The sequence below is a fragment of the Simochromis diagramma genome, unplaced genomic scaffold (assembly GCF_900408965.1).
Source record: "Simochromis diagramma unplaced genomic scaffold, fSimDia1.1 OVJJ01000326.1, whole genome shotgun sequence".
Lineage (NCBI taxonomy): Eukaryota > Metazoa > Chordata > Actinopteri > Cichliformes > Cichlidae > Simochromis > Simochromis diagramma.
The window spans coordinates 394,219-409,494 of NW_024387042.1; the positions used below are offsets into that span (position 1 = coordinate 394,219).

At 42.0% G+C, this 15,276-nt stretch overlaps 1 protein-coding gene and 1 long non-coding RNA gene across 2 annotated transcripts; both read right to left on the reverse strand.

Moving 5' to 3' along the window:
• Positions 1–5,639: 5,639 nt before the first annotated feature.
• Positions 5,640–7,710, reverse strand: LOC120741585. Its single transcript, XR_005697645.1, has 2 exons — positions 6,568–7,710; positions 5,640–6,043 (listed from the first exon to the last, which is right to left on the reverse strand). It is a non-coding gene; the product is annotated as an uncharacterized LOC120741585 (long non-coding RNA).
• A 1,416-nt stretch (positions 7,711–9,126) lies between these two features.
• Positions 9,127–13,101, reverse strand: LOC120741610 (nuclear factor 7, brain-like). The gene is made up of 2 exons (XM_040044583.1): positions 12,725–13,101; positions 9,127–10,604 (listed from the first exon to the last, which is right to left on the reverse strand). The coding sequence occupies exon 2, from the start codon at positions 10,585–10,587 to the stop codon at positions 9,196–9,198; it is 1,392 nt and encodes a 463-aa protein (XP_039900517.1). The 5' UTR covers positions 10,588–10,604; positions 12,725–13,101; the 3' UTR covers positions 9,127–9,195.
• Between the last annotated feature and the right edge of the window lie 2,175 nt (positions 13,102–15,276).

Genomic DNA, 15,276 nt, shown 5'->3' on the forward strand with positions numbered 1-15,276 from the left:
TCTCTCGCTGATGACGTCACTGTCCTCGGTAGTCAGGCGGTAGATAGCATTAGCTGCCTGGCTAACCTCGAAACGGGCGTAGAACCGATTCAGCTCGTTGGTGAATGCAGAGTCGGCGTTGATCGGCGCAGTGTCCCTGGCTTTGTAGTCCGTAATGGTGCGTAGTCCGTGCCACATACTCCGTGTGTCGCCCTGGTGGAAGCGGGACTCCACACGTTCCCGGTACCTGCGTTTGGCATCTCTCACCGCGCGCCGCACGCCGTATGAGGCCGCTTTGTAGGCGCTCATATCGCCAGTGGCGAGACCCGCGTTGTAGGAGGCGGTCCTGGCGTTTACTGCAGTGCGGATCGATCTGTCCATCCACGGTTTCTGGTTTGGGAATGTGGTGACTCTCGCAGTGGGGATAACCTTCAGCTCCAGCTGCCGCTAATCATTCCTCACTACACGGAGGTATTTAACAGTGTGTCCAGACGGCAGTCGACGCTGGATTGTACTCGGAGCTCGGTAGATAAGTGTGCTCGTGATCTTATGACCCGCATAGCAAGGCAAGCCTTCTTATCCGCTGTTATGTTTGCTCGTCTCTCAGGTGGAGAAGTATGGGGCGGAGGAGTGGAGAAGAGGGATTCACTGGTGTTTTCGGGACGAGGAATTCACACGGAAGGAGTGCACACCGACCTCATGGGGAAACTCGCCTTCACCACTTTTGGGATTTAGAGAAAGGACATTGTTGGATATCTCACTGTTTGGAGACTGTATTTCAAGCACTGTAATTAAATGCACTGTCGGCTTCAACCCAGAGCTCCGCACCTGAATCCATACCGCTCATTAGCCCTGACAGATAAGAAGACTAAATAACAGCAAGTGTCTTACAGGTTTTTCAGGTGGAGGCTGAAGGGAAGACAGTCAAAGTGGTCCGGGTAAGTGTCCAGAAGCCAAGGTCCAGAGGGAGTGTTTTCTGTGAATCCTTTGAGCAGTGGCAGGGAGGCACGCAGGGGAATTACCAAACAGACCAGCGCCTGGTAGTGGTATCACAAAGACTAAAATATTGGACCAGAGGATTCCTGAAAACCACAGCAAGAAAACACCAGGTAAGCATACGTTGAACTTTATGATGGAGCAACCTGGCAGACTCACACTAACGCAGGTTAGCAGAAGATCTGGCAAAGCATTATCTAGAGCACTAGTCTTGAATGCAGGCAGCCCAAATTGCAAATCGTCATTGAAATGAGGTAGCTCCACCCAGGGGTGGAAACTCCAGCTCTATGGAAGAATACAGCCACTCATTCAGACCATCAGTCAACTGGAAACTACTGACCCCTGCCGTGCCACCACACATCTAAGATACGCCGGACTGAGTAGGCCGGGGGTCCGTTGATGAGCTGGGGTGGAGGCAAGAGTTCGGATGGTGGGCACAGAGCACTTAAAAGCACCACTTTGATTTGGAACACGCGGAATGTGAGATGGACCCACATGGATGAAAGAAAGCTTGAGCATGACAGCTGCAGGACTTAGCACTGTGTCAATATCAAAGGGCCGAGGATACTAGGTGAAAGTTTGCGAGAAGATGTCCGGAGCGGAATGTCTTTTGCAGCCAGCCACACCTCTTGTGACAGGGAGTATGTAGGAGCCCCTGTATGCTGTTGGTTGGCATAATGAAGCTGCCGTGTCACCGAACGAAGCAGGGCCTCCCGTGTCCAGCCTGGCAGCAGCACTAAAGGTGATGCTGTACTGACGGCACAGCAAATTCAGTTTCCTGCTATGGGAACAGCAGGGGTTAATAACCTAACAATGCCTCAAATGGAGAGAGACCTGTAGCAGAAGAAGTGAGTTTGTTGTGAGCATATTCGACCCATGGAAGGTAAGTGTACCAGGAGACCCGGGATATGGGTAGTGATGCGGCAGAGCGTGGCTTCTAGCTCCTGATTGAAGCGCTCAGTCTGACCATTAGCCTAAGGGAGATATCCCAAACTGAGATATGGCTTTGGCCCCTAGGGCCATACAAAACCTCTTCCAGACCTGTGGAACAAACTGTAGTCTCTTGTCTGACACTATTTCCATAGGTATCCCATGTAACCTGAATACCTGTTCAACCAGTGTTTTTGCGGTTTAGGAAGCAGTGGGGAGCTTTTCTGGGATTATGACGGTAAGCATGATTGTTTTCCCAGAGGAAACTGGGTGACCAGTGACAAAGTCTAATATTATATTTGACCATGGCCTGTGAGGTGTGGAATAAAGGCTACAAAAGTCACGCAGGATGCAGAGTCTGTACCTTATTTCTGGCACACCATGAACCGAATGGTATGCTTTTCAGAGGTGGAGTTTGGTGAATATTGTGCAGCTGAAATGTAGAGCTGATGAGTGGAAGGGGGTATTTTTTTATATTTTTTTTTCTTTGAGGCCCTGGAAGTCAGGGGCACAGCAAGTCATCCTTTTCCCCTACAAAAACAAACCCTGCACCCATTGAAGTTTTCCATGGCAACTCATTCTAGTTTTGACAGATTGTACTGGTGACTGGTGGGTAGACTGGCACTGAGAAGGAGTTCTATGGTGCAGTCGTGGAATGGTGGAAGTGACAGGGCTTTACTGTTATTGAAAATCTCTTGGATGGAGGTCATGATAAATAGCGGCCACCCCTGAACCCTGAACCATGAACAGATGATGAAGAAAAGCAGTTTCTCTCTATGGTTACCGTTAGCACTGGCCAGAAAAGGGCAATCCAGGGGCAGGAGAGGTATATTTAACTGACTAGCCAGATACAAATCAAGGGGTTATGTTCACAGCCTGAATCAACAAGAGCCTGAAATAAGTGAGTGACCTGGTTTATGATTAATGACACCGAGAGAAGAAGACAGGGCTTGTGAATCACATGCGAACGTTGGTAACTATAACTCTTTTCTCCCTCTCTGTCCCTCAGACAATTATCAATACAAAGGGAGAGAGAGGCTAACGCCTCAAAGGTGGCTGGCTTGTCAGGTGAGGCCATTTGATCTTTCATAGCTTCATTCAAGGAACAGAGGTAAACTTCCTGAAGGGCTTGACCCGGCCAGCCTGCCTCTGCAGCTGCGGTCCGAAAGTCTATTACATAATCTGCGATTGTACGCCGGTACTGACGGAGATTTAATAATCTCTGAGCCAACCAACATATGAAACAATCTTTACCTCAATGGTTCATCCTTTCTTTCAAGTTGGGTCGTTTTAGGGATGATGTTTTGAAGTCTTTATCGTCTAGAAATTCAGATACAAATACAGAGAATACAAACTGTTGGCCCTGGTCTGAGAGAATATAGGTTGATGAGTATTTATGGGTTTAGTACATGGGATACAGTTTCTGTCATGGCCTTCCAAAGGGGGAACAGTTCTATCTAAATTGTGCAGTAATGCACAAAAGACTATTAAATATAGGTTTCTACTTTCAGTGAGGCCTAATCACACCCCCATCATCTGACTGGAAATGGTCAGTGTAAATGTTTTAACAGGACTTTGCACAATTTATTGCACATTCTAGATACCTGGTTTGCACTTAATATTTTCTTTCAGCGGAGCCACTACTGCTACTCTGGGCTGTGTTACAGAAGAGCTGCTGCTTTGCCCTTCCCTTTTTTCCCACTTTGTCTATTCTGCTTTGCGTGTGGTTAAGGGAGTGCCCAGCTCTATAACGTGATGGGTACTAGTTAGCATGTGTGTTTCTACAGTGACTACAGAGGGTGAAGAGGACGACTGTTTTCATGTTTTGGATATATTCAAAACTTTTGTTTCCCTTATTCAGAAGCTGAAAGCCTAAAGTGGGCGTGACTGAATAGAATAGAATAGAATGCCTTTATTGTCACTATACAGTTGTACAATGAGATACAGAGCATCTCCTACTCAGTGTAACATGCTGGGGGGGGGGGGGGGGGGGGGGGGGTACACTTCTGCAGCGCTATGTACATATGGACAGTATTAACATAGGGAAAAACATATATATATAAAATGTACAATATACAAGCCGTAAGTAATATGGGTGGTGCTTTCAGGTTTTTCCTTGTAACAGTAAAGCTTTTGAGCTTGCAGTCACCACACCACCACCCTAGTGTGCGTGCATCATGATTGCTTTCCCTTTTTACCCTCTCATCATCACTCCCTTGCGTTGCCACACATACACACATGTTAGATGGGAATTATACACTTTTTGATCTATAGGCATTGAGTGATAGCAGTCCCGACCCAACCCTTCCAAAATATCAAATCAAATCAAATCAAATACAGAAATGGTAAAATCATTAGTCATAGATTAGGAAAAGTTGTTCTGTCCACTCATGGTAAATGGCCTGCATTTGTATAGCGCTTTTCTAGTCCATAGGACCCCAAAGCGCTTTACACTACATTCAGTCATTCACCCATTCACACACTGGCGATAGCAAGCTACATTGCAGCCACAGCCACCCTGGGGCGCACTGACAGAGGCGAGGCTGCCGGACACAGGCGCCACCGGGCCCTCTGACCACCACCAGTAGGCAAACATGGGGTTAGTATCTTGCCCAAGGATATTTGGCATGCAGCCAGGAGGCAGCCTGGGATCGAACCACGGACCTTCTGATTAGTGGCTGACCTGCTCTGCCACCTGAGCTACAGCCACTCATGTCCTCTGATTCTTGCTGGAAGACAGAAGCATCCATTTCTGTGCTCACATTCTGCTGTAACATGTCTCCTCATGTTATAGGTGAACTCTCCTATGTCTCTTTCATTCTCACTCATGTGTTTGCACAGCTGTGGACATCAGCTACCTTCATCTTTTCGGTGCCACATAGTGTCAAAATGAGTGGATGGTGTTACATTAAAGTTGTAAAACATTGCACTCTCTTTAAAGCAGTAAAAACAATGAAAAATGAATAATGAGCACTACAAAATATAAATGAATAGAGGTGTTATGATCATAGTGAACAGGTCAGTATGTGAAGGTCAGAGAAGCTGAAAGTAAATGCTCTGTTGCCCACTATGTGTCATGGTCCTGGGTCAGTGACCCATTGCTTTGAGTTTATTGTTATTATTTTCTAGTTTCTTCTGATTTTGTATTAGTTCTCATGGTTTGATTCTGGTGTTCAGTGTTTTATTACTCCAACCTGTATTCTCCCCCCTCATGTTCTGTTCGTGTCCCTGAGTTGGTCTTTGTAAAACAGTTTGTGAGCTTCCTGTTTTACTTTGAAGCTAGCTGCTGCTGAGCGTTGTCTCCACCTCCAACCAAAACTTAATCTACACGGTTAACAAAGGTCTGAGCTTTATCCTGTGTATCATTCCGGCTTGAACTACCATTATTCTCCTCACAGGAAGTGCACTCACTCATCTCATCACACCTGTTAGTCGATGTTATATGTTATATATATATATATTTAGATTCCTGAACCCCTTCACCTTGTCTCAGTGACCTTCATGATGTAGTCACCTGAAATGGTTTTCCCTACACAGGTGGGCCTTTTCAACCACATCACTTAACACCAAAGTTCCCACTGTGAAGCATGGAGGAGGAGGTGTGATGGTGTGGAGGTGCATTGCTGATGACACTGTTGGGGATTGTGATTGATACTTTTATGTAACACCTGCTTAGTATAGTAGGGTTAAACTTATAGACTAGATTCGAGAGGAGTAAAATAAATTTGAGAGAATTGAGTGTTGAACAGTCGGCAGATTTATTACAATGTTACAGTGGTGCAATAATCCAATGTAAACAGCATAGAAAATTAACAGAAGATCAACAGAGAAGAGCGCTCTTTTGAGAATAACAACAAAATAAAATAAAATAAAATAAGTAGTCTCTTTAGACCTGACTCCTGATGTGCAAGATATTGGGAGTTCAACTGTTTCCCAGAGAAACAATCTGTATCAAGTAAGCAGTTTTTGCTCTTGCTTATCTGAAATCCTGCGATTCGAAGTAATTCAGACTGTAGCTCTACTCCTGCATCCAGAACAGCTGGCCACACTGCTTTTGGATTCGCCAAGAGTTTTCACAGGGTCTGGCTCGCCATCCATATCCAGAACCACTTCAGATCCAGGATCACAAAAAAACAGTCTGCACATACAGTACAGAGCAATAAACAAAATAGTTCTTAACAGTTTTTCTAAATAAAATGAGATCTCATAAAGTTTTCAAAATCAAGTACACTGTTGTTTTAACATTGTTCTGTCTCTATGAATTCCATTTGTATTGCTTTACAGCATTACAATCAATTGTATTTAAATACCCCTTTTTAAGGCATATGTAATCACATCATGAAATGTTTGTAAGGTAACTAGTTTTAAATAACTTATTTACATGTATTAACCTATAACTGAAATGACAAAGTGCAGAAAAGGCACTGGACAACATTTATGGCTAAAAGAAAAGTGCATCCTGCATTAGTTTTGCACATCTGTGAAGATGCCCAATCAAATAGACAATAAAATAAAATACGACATTCCATTTCACACACAATTCAAGTACTCCGACTGGTTTTAGCTTTTTTTAGACAATACAGAATTCGCACTGTTGCAGTGTTTACCACATGTAAAATTAGCATAAGTTTTCCTGCTAACTTATCATCTCTAGTAACTCACCGGAATTCCCAAGAAACAATTACACGCTCTGCCTGGTTTTGGTCGAGAGTAAAACACATAAAGGCCTCTGAAAAGTACATAACTTTAAGTTAGAGACTGTTGAAAATACTTTATAACACTTATTTTATACCAAAAGACTCACTGTGTAGCTTGTTAATTGCTCGTTTTGCCTAGCTTAATGCAGCAACGTGCTTTTGTTGCATTCACTGAACTACGGAAAATCAAAGTGTGTTCAAGGGGCGTCGGAAATAATACCAGGTAAAAACAAGAAAATACTAGTAACCATGGCTATAGGGGTTACAATACTTCTTTATTTTATGTATTGATAACATGTTTTAGTAATGTCGAGACCCTCAAAGCACTTCACATATACACATATATACATAAAGGATAATATCACAAATATGTTCTACACACATACAAATACAAACAGTGGGGAATTGTAACTTCATAACCTATCTGTTAAACAGATAGTGAGACTTATTGTCCAGATGGCCTGACCTCCACAATCACCTGACCTAAATCCAGTTGAGATGGTTTGGGATGTGATGGACCGCAGAGTGAAGGCAAAAGGACCAACAAGTGCTCAGCATCTCTGGGAACTCCTTCAAGACTTTTGGAAAACTATTTCAGGTCATGACCTCATGTTGGTGGCTAGTAAATGGTTTAAATAAGCTGCTGATTCTAAACATTGTCATCAGGTGTCCCTTTGGATCCTCTACAGTGAGTATAAGTAATCTTTTTTACAGCTACATGTGGTGTATCTCTATCTGACACTTTGATGTTCATCTACATTCACACAGGAGTTGTCAGGACAAACAAGGCTGTCTCTGTAATGCAGAAGTGTTCCTCAATGAAAACAAACTACAGATAATTGTGCTCAGAACCAAATGTTTTTTTTCTCATTACAGCAGCTTTTTCCTTTAGAAATATAATCTTGTCATCATATAGTATTTATCCATGATTGTTTACATTGTTTCTTTTCAAACATTTCTTTTATTATTCTCAAAAATAATTTCTGAAGTTGGCAAATAAAACCAGAAGTAATAATGTGGAAAAACGCAGTTCTTTCTGATGTATAGTAATACAGTATTTACAGGTATTATCAGAAACTCAAATACAGTATTTCAAATATTTAACATCTTCCTGCATTAATCCAGACACAAAACTGCCAAGTTTGAAGCTGGCTCATGTGCGCACATGCAGCTTCAGTTCAGAGACAAATGGCAGCCGCACAACCGACAGTGTGTGCGTTCATAAGACCAAACCACAAACACTCACACCCCACACTCTCGCCCACGTGTGGGCCATTCTTGAAGTATAAAGAATGACAACTTTATTCCTGGACTCTGGCAGTTTGTTCCTCTTGCATCTGAAAAGTTGCAAGTGTTCTGACCTGACACTCTGAAGCGATTGCTGCCAGCTCAGATTTGCTGAACCCTTCTAAACAATACCTGTTCACTCTACTCTCCCCTCTCTCCATGCCTGCTGAAATCAGTCTTGACACACACGACTCCAGTCGCACCATGCTTACTTCCTATTTTTCACTATTTGACTGTTGTTGTGTTCAAATATTTAAGAAGAAATATTTGTGGTTTAGAAAGATTTAATTTGCTTTGGCCGTTCCTGTTCCTTTTCCTGAAATAAGAGAAACATGGACACAAAAACACACCCTGTGTAGCTTTGACTATCGAATGTTATCCTTCAGTTGATTCTAAGGCCCAGTTCAGGACATCTTGTTTGGACTCTGTGACCCAGAGACTTATAAAAAGCCATCACTGGTGTACGTGTAAGCATGATGAAAAACCCTCTGCACTCTATGTCTACCGGCAATATTTCAAATCCAAACATTAACACTGAATGAAGCTCTTGACTCTGAAAACATGAAGCGCCAACCCATTTATGAGCAAATTTGCATCGTGTATATATTAAAACAATAACACACAGCTTTATTTATTTTATAAACATCCATCCATCCATTCACTTTCGCTTATCCTTTTCAGGGTTGTGGGGGGCGCTGGAGCCTATCCCAGCTGTCATAGGGCGAGAGGCGGGGTACACCCTGGACAGGTCGCCAGTCTGTCGAAGGGCAATTTGATGAACAATTCATAATTTTTACATAATACTCCAGCCTTTCAACTCTGAGCTTATTTAGTTCTATTAATACACTGAAATCTCATTTGTGTCATGAAGAAAGTCTTTAATCAAACAGAATTCAAAGATCAGAAACATTTCATATATGGAGTTAAACATGAATCATTGTTTCAACAACATATTTATTGTTGTCATAAACAGACAAGAAGACAACAACAAACTGCTCCTCCCATTCAACACATGTCAGTCCATATCCCAGCAAACTAAATCATCTCCATTTACACATCAAATAGAAACATGAATCACTTGTAATGATTAGAAACTTGATAGAATTTCAAATCTAGTTTGGGGAGTCATTCAGTGAGAAACAGTGAAATGATTTTCCATGTGAAAAGGTGGACAGCAGAAACAGAAAGAAACAGTGAAACTAAAAGAGAAACAAAGAGCTTTGGAACAACGAGGCAGCAGGAGGACAGCTGCAGTTTAACAGCTTCAACTCACTGACAGGAAACAACATTAGAAACATCATCATCCTCAACTCATCTGCTGCACTGACACTGACACTTGCAACGGACACACCTTCATTTTAGTATCAATAAAAATGTATGGAAACATTCTGTGAGTGAAAGTGTGTGTGAAGGTGTGTATGTGTGTGTTAGTATCAGGATCAGAGAACGACAGCTTTCCTCTGTTCCAGTCCAGATTCACTCTGATCCTCTGGAGCTTCTTCTCTACTGAGAGATCAGTTTTTTGAGTTGATGGTGAGCATGCTGAGTATTTACCTTTATATAACCATATTCTCCATAATCTAGACTGCATGTCTGTCTTACTCTGCACAGTTTCTGCTAACTCACCCACTTGCCACCATGCACTGTCTCCAACTTCGATATCCCAGCTGTGAGTCCCTGAGTTAAAGCCCTCAGAGCCCAGGACAGAGTAGGAATAATCAAACCTCTCTGGATTATCAGGAAGCTGCTGCCTCTCTCCTCCTCGTCTCACACTGGTCAGATCTTCAGACAGGATGAGTTCTGGATGACCAGTGTTTGGGTCCAGAATGAGAGGAGTGCAGGAGACCATGTCCTTCATGTTGTTCCAGATGTTGAAGGTCAGGTTGCCCAGATGTTTGGCCTGGTCTATCAGAGCTCCTGAGGGCAGCTGTGGATCATCCAGCAGGGGGCAGCGCTGGACTCTTTCCACTGCAGCCTTGTAGTTGTGCAGGAATGAGACGTCTTCAGCTCTCAGCTCCTCCTCTGTGGCTCTGACTGTGTCTGAAAGAGCTGCTATCTCTCTGCTCAGAGCCTCCATCTTCTCCTTCATCATCCCACTCTTCTGCTCCTCTTCCTCCCTCAGTGCAGCCAGCCTGGCCTCCTCCTCCTCTGCTAGAAACTGCTGAAGCTTCTTAAACTGCTCCTTAATCTGCCTCTCTGTGTGTCGGGCCTGGACCTTAATGTGTTCTGCTGTTTGATCAAACTTCACTTGAACTTCTTCACAAACCTTTAACTTCTTCTTTAAGGGCTCCAGAGTTTCCTGAAGTTCCTTCTTGTGTTGTTGTGCAGCTTCATCGATGGGTCTGAATCTGTGGTTGGTGTGTTTTTCTGAGTCTCTGCAGACGACACACACTGGCTGCTGATGATCGAGACAGAAGAGTTTGAGTTTCTCAGAGTGCAGACTGCAGAGATCCTCTGAAGCTCTCTGATCTCTCTCCTGTAAGAACGACTCACACAGGTTCTTTAAAGCTCGGTTTAAAGGTGGATCAGACTTTGAAGATCTTCTGTTACAAACTGGACACTCGTGTGTTGGTCTCTCTCTCCACCATCTCTTCAGACAGTCTTTACAGAAGCTGTGGCTACATGACAGAATAACAGGATCTCTGAAGACCTCGTGACAGACCGGACAGCAGAGATCCTCCTCTGATCTGGAAGCCATTGAGTCTGTGAGTGAAGCTGAAAACAGCAGACAGGAAGTACAGTCAGTCCTGTAGTGATGGGATTTCCGGCTCTTTTTAGAGAACCGGCTCTTCAGGTTGTTTTGTTGCTTTAATTAATTTATTATTAACAACAATATAAAATTATGCAGAAAAGGAATTACTAATGTAAAAAAAGTGGTTTTATTTATATATGTTTATATATAAATATATACGTTGGCCCCTAGAGACAAAGCACCTACAAACTCCAAAACACATTTCTTGTCACGTCTGGTTTACCTATAGTAAACATTTGACCTCTGTTATTGCAAACAAAGGTTATGTTACAAAGTATTGAGTTGTATTTTTGTTATTGACCAAATACTTATTTTCCACCCTGATTTACGAATAAATTCTTTACAAATCCTACCATGTGGATTCATGGATTTTTTTTTCACATTCTGTCTCTCACAGTTGAAGTGTACCTCTGGTGCAAATTACTGACCTCTGTCATCATTTTAAGTGGGGGAACTTGCACAATCGGTGGCTGACTAAATACTTTTTTGCCCCACTGTATTTATTGAACAGAGTAGATACAAACAGAAGTGTGAAGGGTGAACATGAAACTGGAAAACCTAAACTGGGCAAAACTAATAAAACAAAACAGAACGAAGATGCAGGGAGACCGAGGGGAACAACACAGACGAACCAGCAACTAACAGAGGCAGACATGAGGTTTAAATACACAGAAGGATAACAAGGGAATGAGACACAAAAGGAGGGCACCGCTGGGAGTAATCCGACCTGACGAGACAGGGGAAAGTAAACTGAACACACTGAGATCAGACACGGATCTTCAAAGTAAAACAGGAAAAACATACACGTAATGACATAACCCACAACCTTAACACAGACTGGGGGACACAGAACATAGGAACATGAACCATGAAACAGAAGAGTACAAACACCCAAAGGAAGTTTGTAACCAAAACCAAAGAATAATAATAAACAGCTATTTATTTATGAGTGACTTATGTATGTATGTATGTATGTATGTATGTATGTATGTATATATATGTATATATTGTACCATTCTTAGTTAGCGTATTGTCTGTCTTGTCTTAGTGTTGGTTTATAATGGAGCACTGTAACAAAAAATAATTTCCCCCAGGGATCAATAAAGTATTCTGATTCTGATTCTGATAAACTAAAACATAAACACGGAGTCACAGACTCCGGATCATGACATTTCTAGCATTAACTGAACTTCCAAAACAGAGCTACCTAGATCAGTTAAATTACACAATTGAAAGCATGTGTGTATGGTTTGTGTATTTATACAGAAGCACTCATATATATTCAAATAATTTAAAAAAAAATGTTAATTTACTTGTTATTACCACACACTAAATCCGGTCGTCGGTACTTGCTGGCTTGTGCAGCCACTAAGTAACAAAAGCCCAACACTGCGCCCAACATCCTGGAGCACTTCTGTTGTCTTTTGTACGTGTTTAGAAGTTTGTACGTGTTTTGTCTCTAGGGGCCACCGTAATTAAACTTTTATTTATTGATGCCACATAAAATGTAATAAATAAATCATATAATACAAAAAACAACTATTTACATTTCAACTTTTAACTATTAAAATTTTCAGCTTTTTCCTTTTAAACGAATTTAAAGCGAAACAACACAAAACACTGCAAACCACAACAATTAAATATAAATTAAAATATGAAAACAAAAAGAACATGCATATTCTCTGTCATATGGGCCTGCATGAATAAACTTTCTGAATCCTTTATCATCTGCAACTGAAAATAGTTGTGGATGATTACTATACCTTTCTAATGTGACGTTGTTGTCCCTGGCTCTCTTTCTCTGTCGCTCCCTCCTCCCCCCTCTGCCCAGCGCAAAGCACAAGGCTGCATGCTGAGTGAAGCGGAAAAAAAGTGCGAGAGAGAGAGAGAGAGAGAGGGTGAGAGAAAGAAAAAATAAACCCACGGCCCGCGATAAGGAGCCGGCTCGTGTCGTTCACGTCAAAGATTCGGCTCTAAGACCCATTTCGTTTGCGACCGACACATCACTACAGTCCTGGCTCCCCTCCCTCTTCTACCACCTTCACTGAAACTTGCTTTGAGTCGTGTTTTTGCTCAAACTCACATTCAGTGTGTGGAGCGTCAGCAGCTTGAAGCAGCAGTGTTGGAGTTTTCCACTTTTCTCTCCTGTAGCTGGACTCACTCAGAGGAAGCTGCTAGTTTGGTCTGAGCTCAGTCTGATCGTCTGTGCGTCTCTCTTTACTGAGGACAAAGAACATCCTGTGTCCTGGTTTGTCGCATTTGAGTGACGTGAGGGGAGGAGACAAATGTTGCTGTTTGACTTTTAACTAAGGTGTGTTTCAATCCTGCCTGCAGCTCAAAAGCTGTAAAACAGGTTTTGTGTCTTTTCACCTCCACAGGTCACAACATGAAACCTGTTGTGAAGTTTATAAAATAAAGTGTCACTCGGTGGTGCAGCTGTTTGTCAGCTTCTATTTCACACTCTTCCCACTATAATTGCTGCATGTTGCACACTCCACAATGTGTGTGAAAAACATGGTGAAGCCTACAATGAAACTGATTAGCTGATCTTTTCTTTTTTGATAACAAAGCCAAACCAAAACCTACTGAAGAAAGCTGTAACTGATTCTTGAGTTCAGTGTTCCTAAGGAATACTCTGAATGGATGAAATAAAAATGAAAATAGATTGCCTGGTGGCGTGTTTCATTTATGAAAAGGTCAGAAAATAAAATTTGATATTGTAAAATGTAATCCCTTTTGTTTATGAAACAGTGAGCATGAATTTCTTAAGGGGTCGCTCAGTTTGGGGAAATTGTGAGTACGGTAGCCTGCAAGGGCCTCAACTGCTCCATTTCCACAATGTGCAACAAATGGGCACAGCTGATCTTCAAGAGTGGAACATCGGCCGTTACTTCCAACTTTAACACAGCTTGTAGTCTTGGAGAGCAGCATGCCAAAATGCATGCACAACTTTTGCTAACAGAGGAAACAGATTGAGAAATCCATGCAAACAGATTCATAAACAGAAGGAATATTATTTTACAGGATTAATTATCATATCAGCCGCTGGCTGACCGCAGGCCCTGAGGGTGTACACGAGAAGCAGGAGAAGCAGAAGGAATATCCCATTTAACTTATGCTATCTGTTTAAGTTCAGATAGTATTTGTAAAGATATTGACCATATCCTTTTCTGAAAGTGTGTGTATAATGGATGGGGTAAGGTACTGGCATGCTACAACTTTATAGTTGTTAAATTCTGGGTACAAGCATGCATGCCCATCTTGCACATATTTTTTAATATTATTATTATTATCATCACCCTACCCAATTAAATGTTTCTTTTCATCAGACTATGCTGTTTTAATGACTTTACAATATAATTTACATTGTGTTCCTTACATTTTCCCTAATTGTATGTTATATTAATCCTATATTTCTGTTATAATTGTTAAGGGTTCAATATTGAGGAAGGGTACAAGAGGTGATTGAAGAATAACCACACTGATCCGGCCGGGTGAAGTCAAACGATGATTTTAATGAATACACGCGTGGGAAGAACACTCTGTACGCAGACAGCAAGTGATCTCCGACTTACTAAAGCACAAACAATTATTTTATAACATCAGGGTTTGATTTAATGACGCCCCTTCATGCGTCACAGATACATTTTATACATAGATCCATTCAAAACCACAATGACTTTTAACATAGTTTAAAAAGAACATCGTCTTCCATCTTCATAACAGGTACTTCCTGTCACTGCCGGATGCTCTCTTGTCATCTTGACACCTCAGCAGCAGTTCTGCGACAAACTGCTCTTTTTGCAACCCCAAGCAAAACATGATTAAACTTCCACCTATAAATGATTCTCTCTAACTGAGTGTGTGTGTGTGTGGGTGTGTGTGTCGTCCTCAAATGTTCTCTCAATTCACCCGTTGCACTTCTGACCTTTTACCAGACCAGAGGCTCATCCTTATGTGTAATAACCTAACTGAAACTACATGTACTATGTTGAATAAATGTTTTAATCAAGAACCTCTACTAAGAGCTTAGTAAAGAATATAAAGTATAACAGACAATTTGAATAACCTAGTAATTCAAATAGCTCGTCTAACCTGCTCCTCAGAATCACTTTCGGGTTCAGTCCTGCAACCTCTCTGCAACTTCCTGTCAACTGCAACTTAGTCTTTCTTGAAGACACACACACTGTTTAAACCTCTGAATACAATATCAATGCTGCAGATTATATTATTAATGCAATGGTAATGATGATGATTATTTAACAATAGCAATAGAATTATTTCCCTGCTCCACATAATATTTCTAATGTTTGCCTTGTTTTCCCTGCCTGATCTGCCTCTGTCTTGCCTGTATGGATGCATTTACACCTAAATTTCCCCAACAAAGGATGTTTTAATTCACCACTATTCCAGTGAAACACGAGTCTCCCATCTTCCTACTACCGGTCTCGAGTTTTTGTTCATCAAAGCACACACCAACTTCATACTGATGGACAGATCACTGCCCTTTTCCCGCCTTGTCTAACCGTGTTTTTGTTCTGCTCCACCCTTGGCGCCGAAGGGATAGCCGCACTGTGGTTTTTCTTTAGAGCGAACAACTCATGAGAATTTCAAAGCTGTTCTTAACACTCCGAC

Excerpts from the sequence above, each read along its gene's own strand:
- LOC120741610 (XM_040044583.1), bottom strand. The coding sequence starts at position 10,587 with ATGGCTTCCAGATCAGAGGAGGATCTCTGCTGTCCGGTCTGTCACGAG.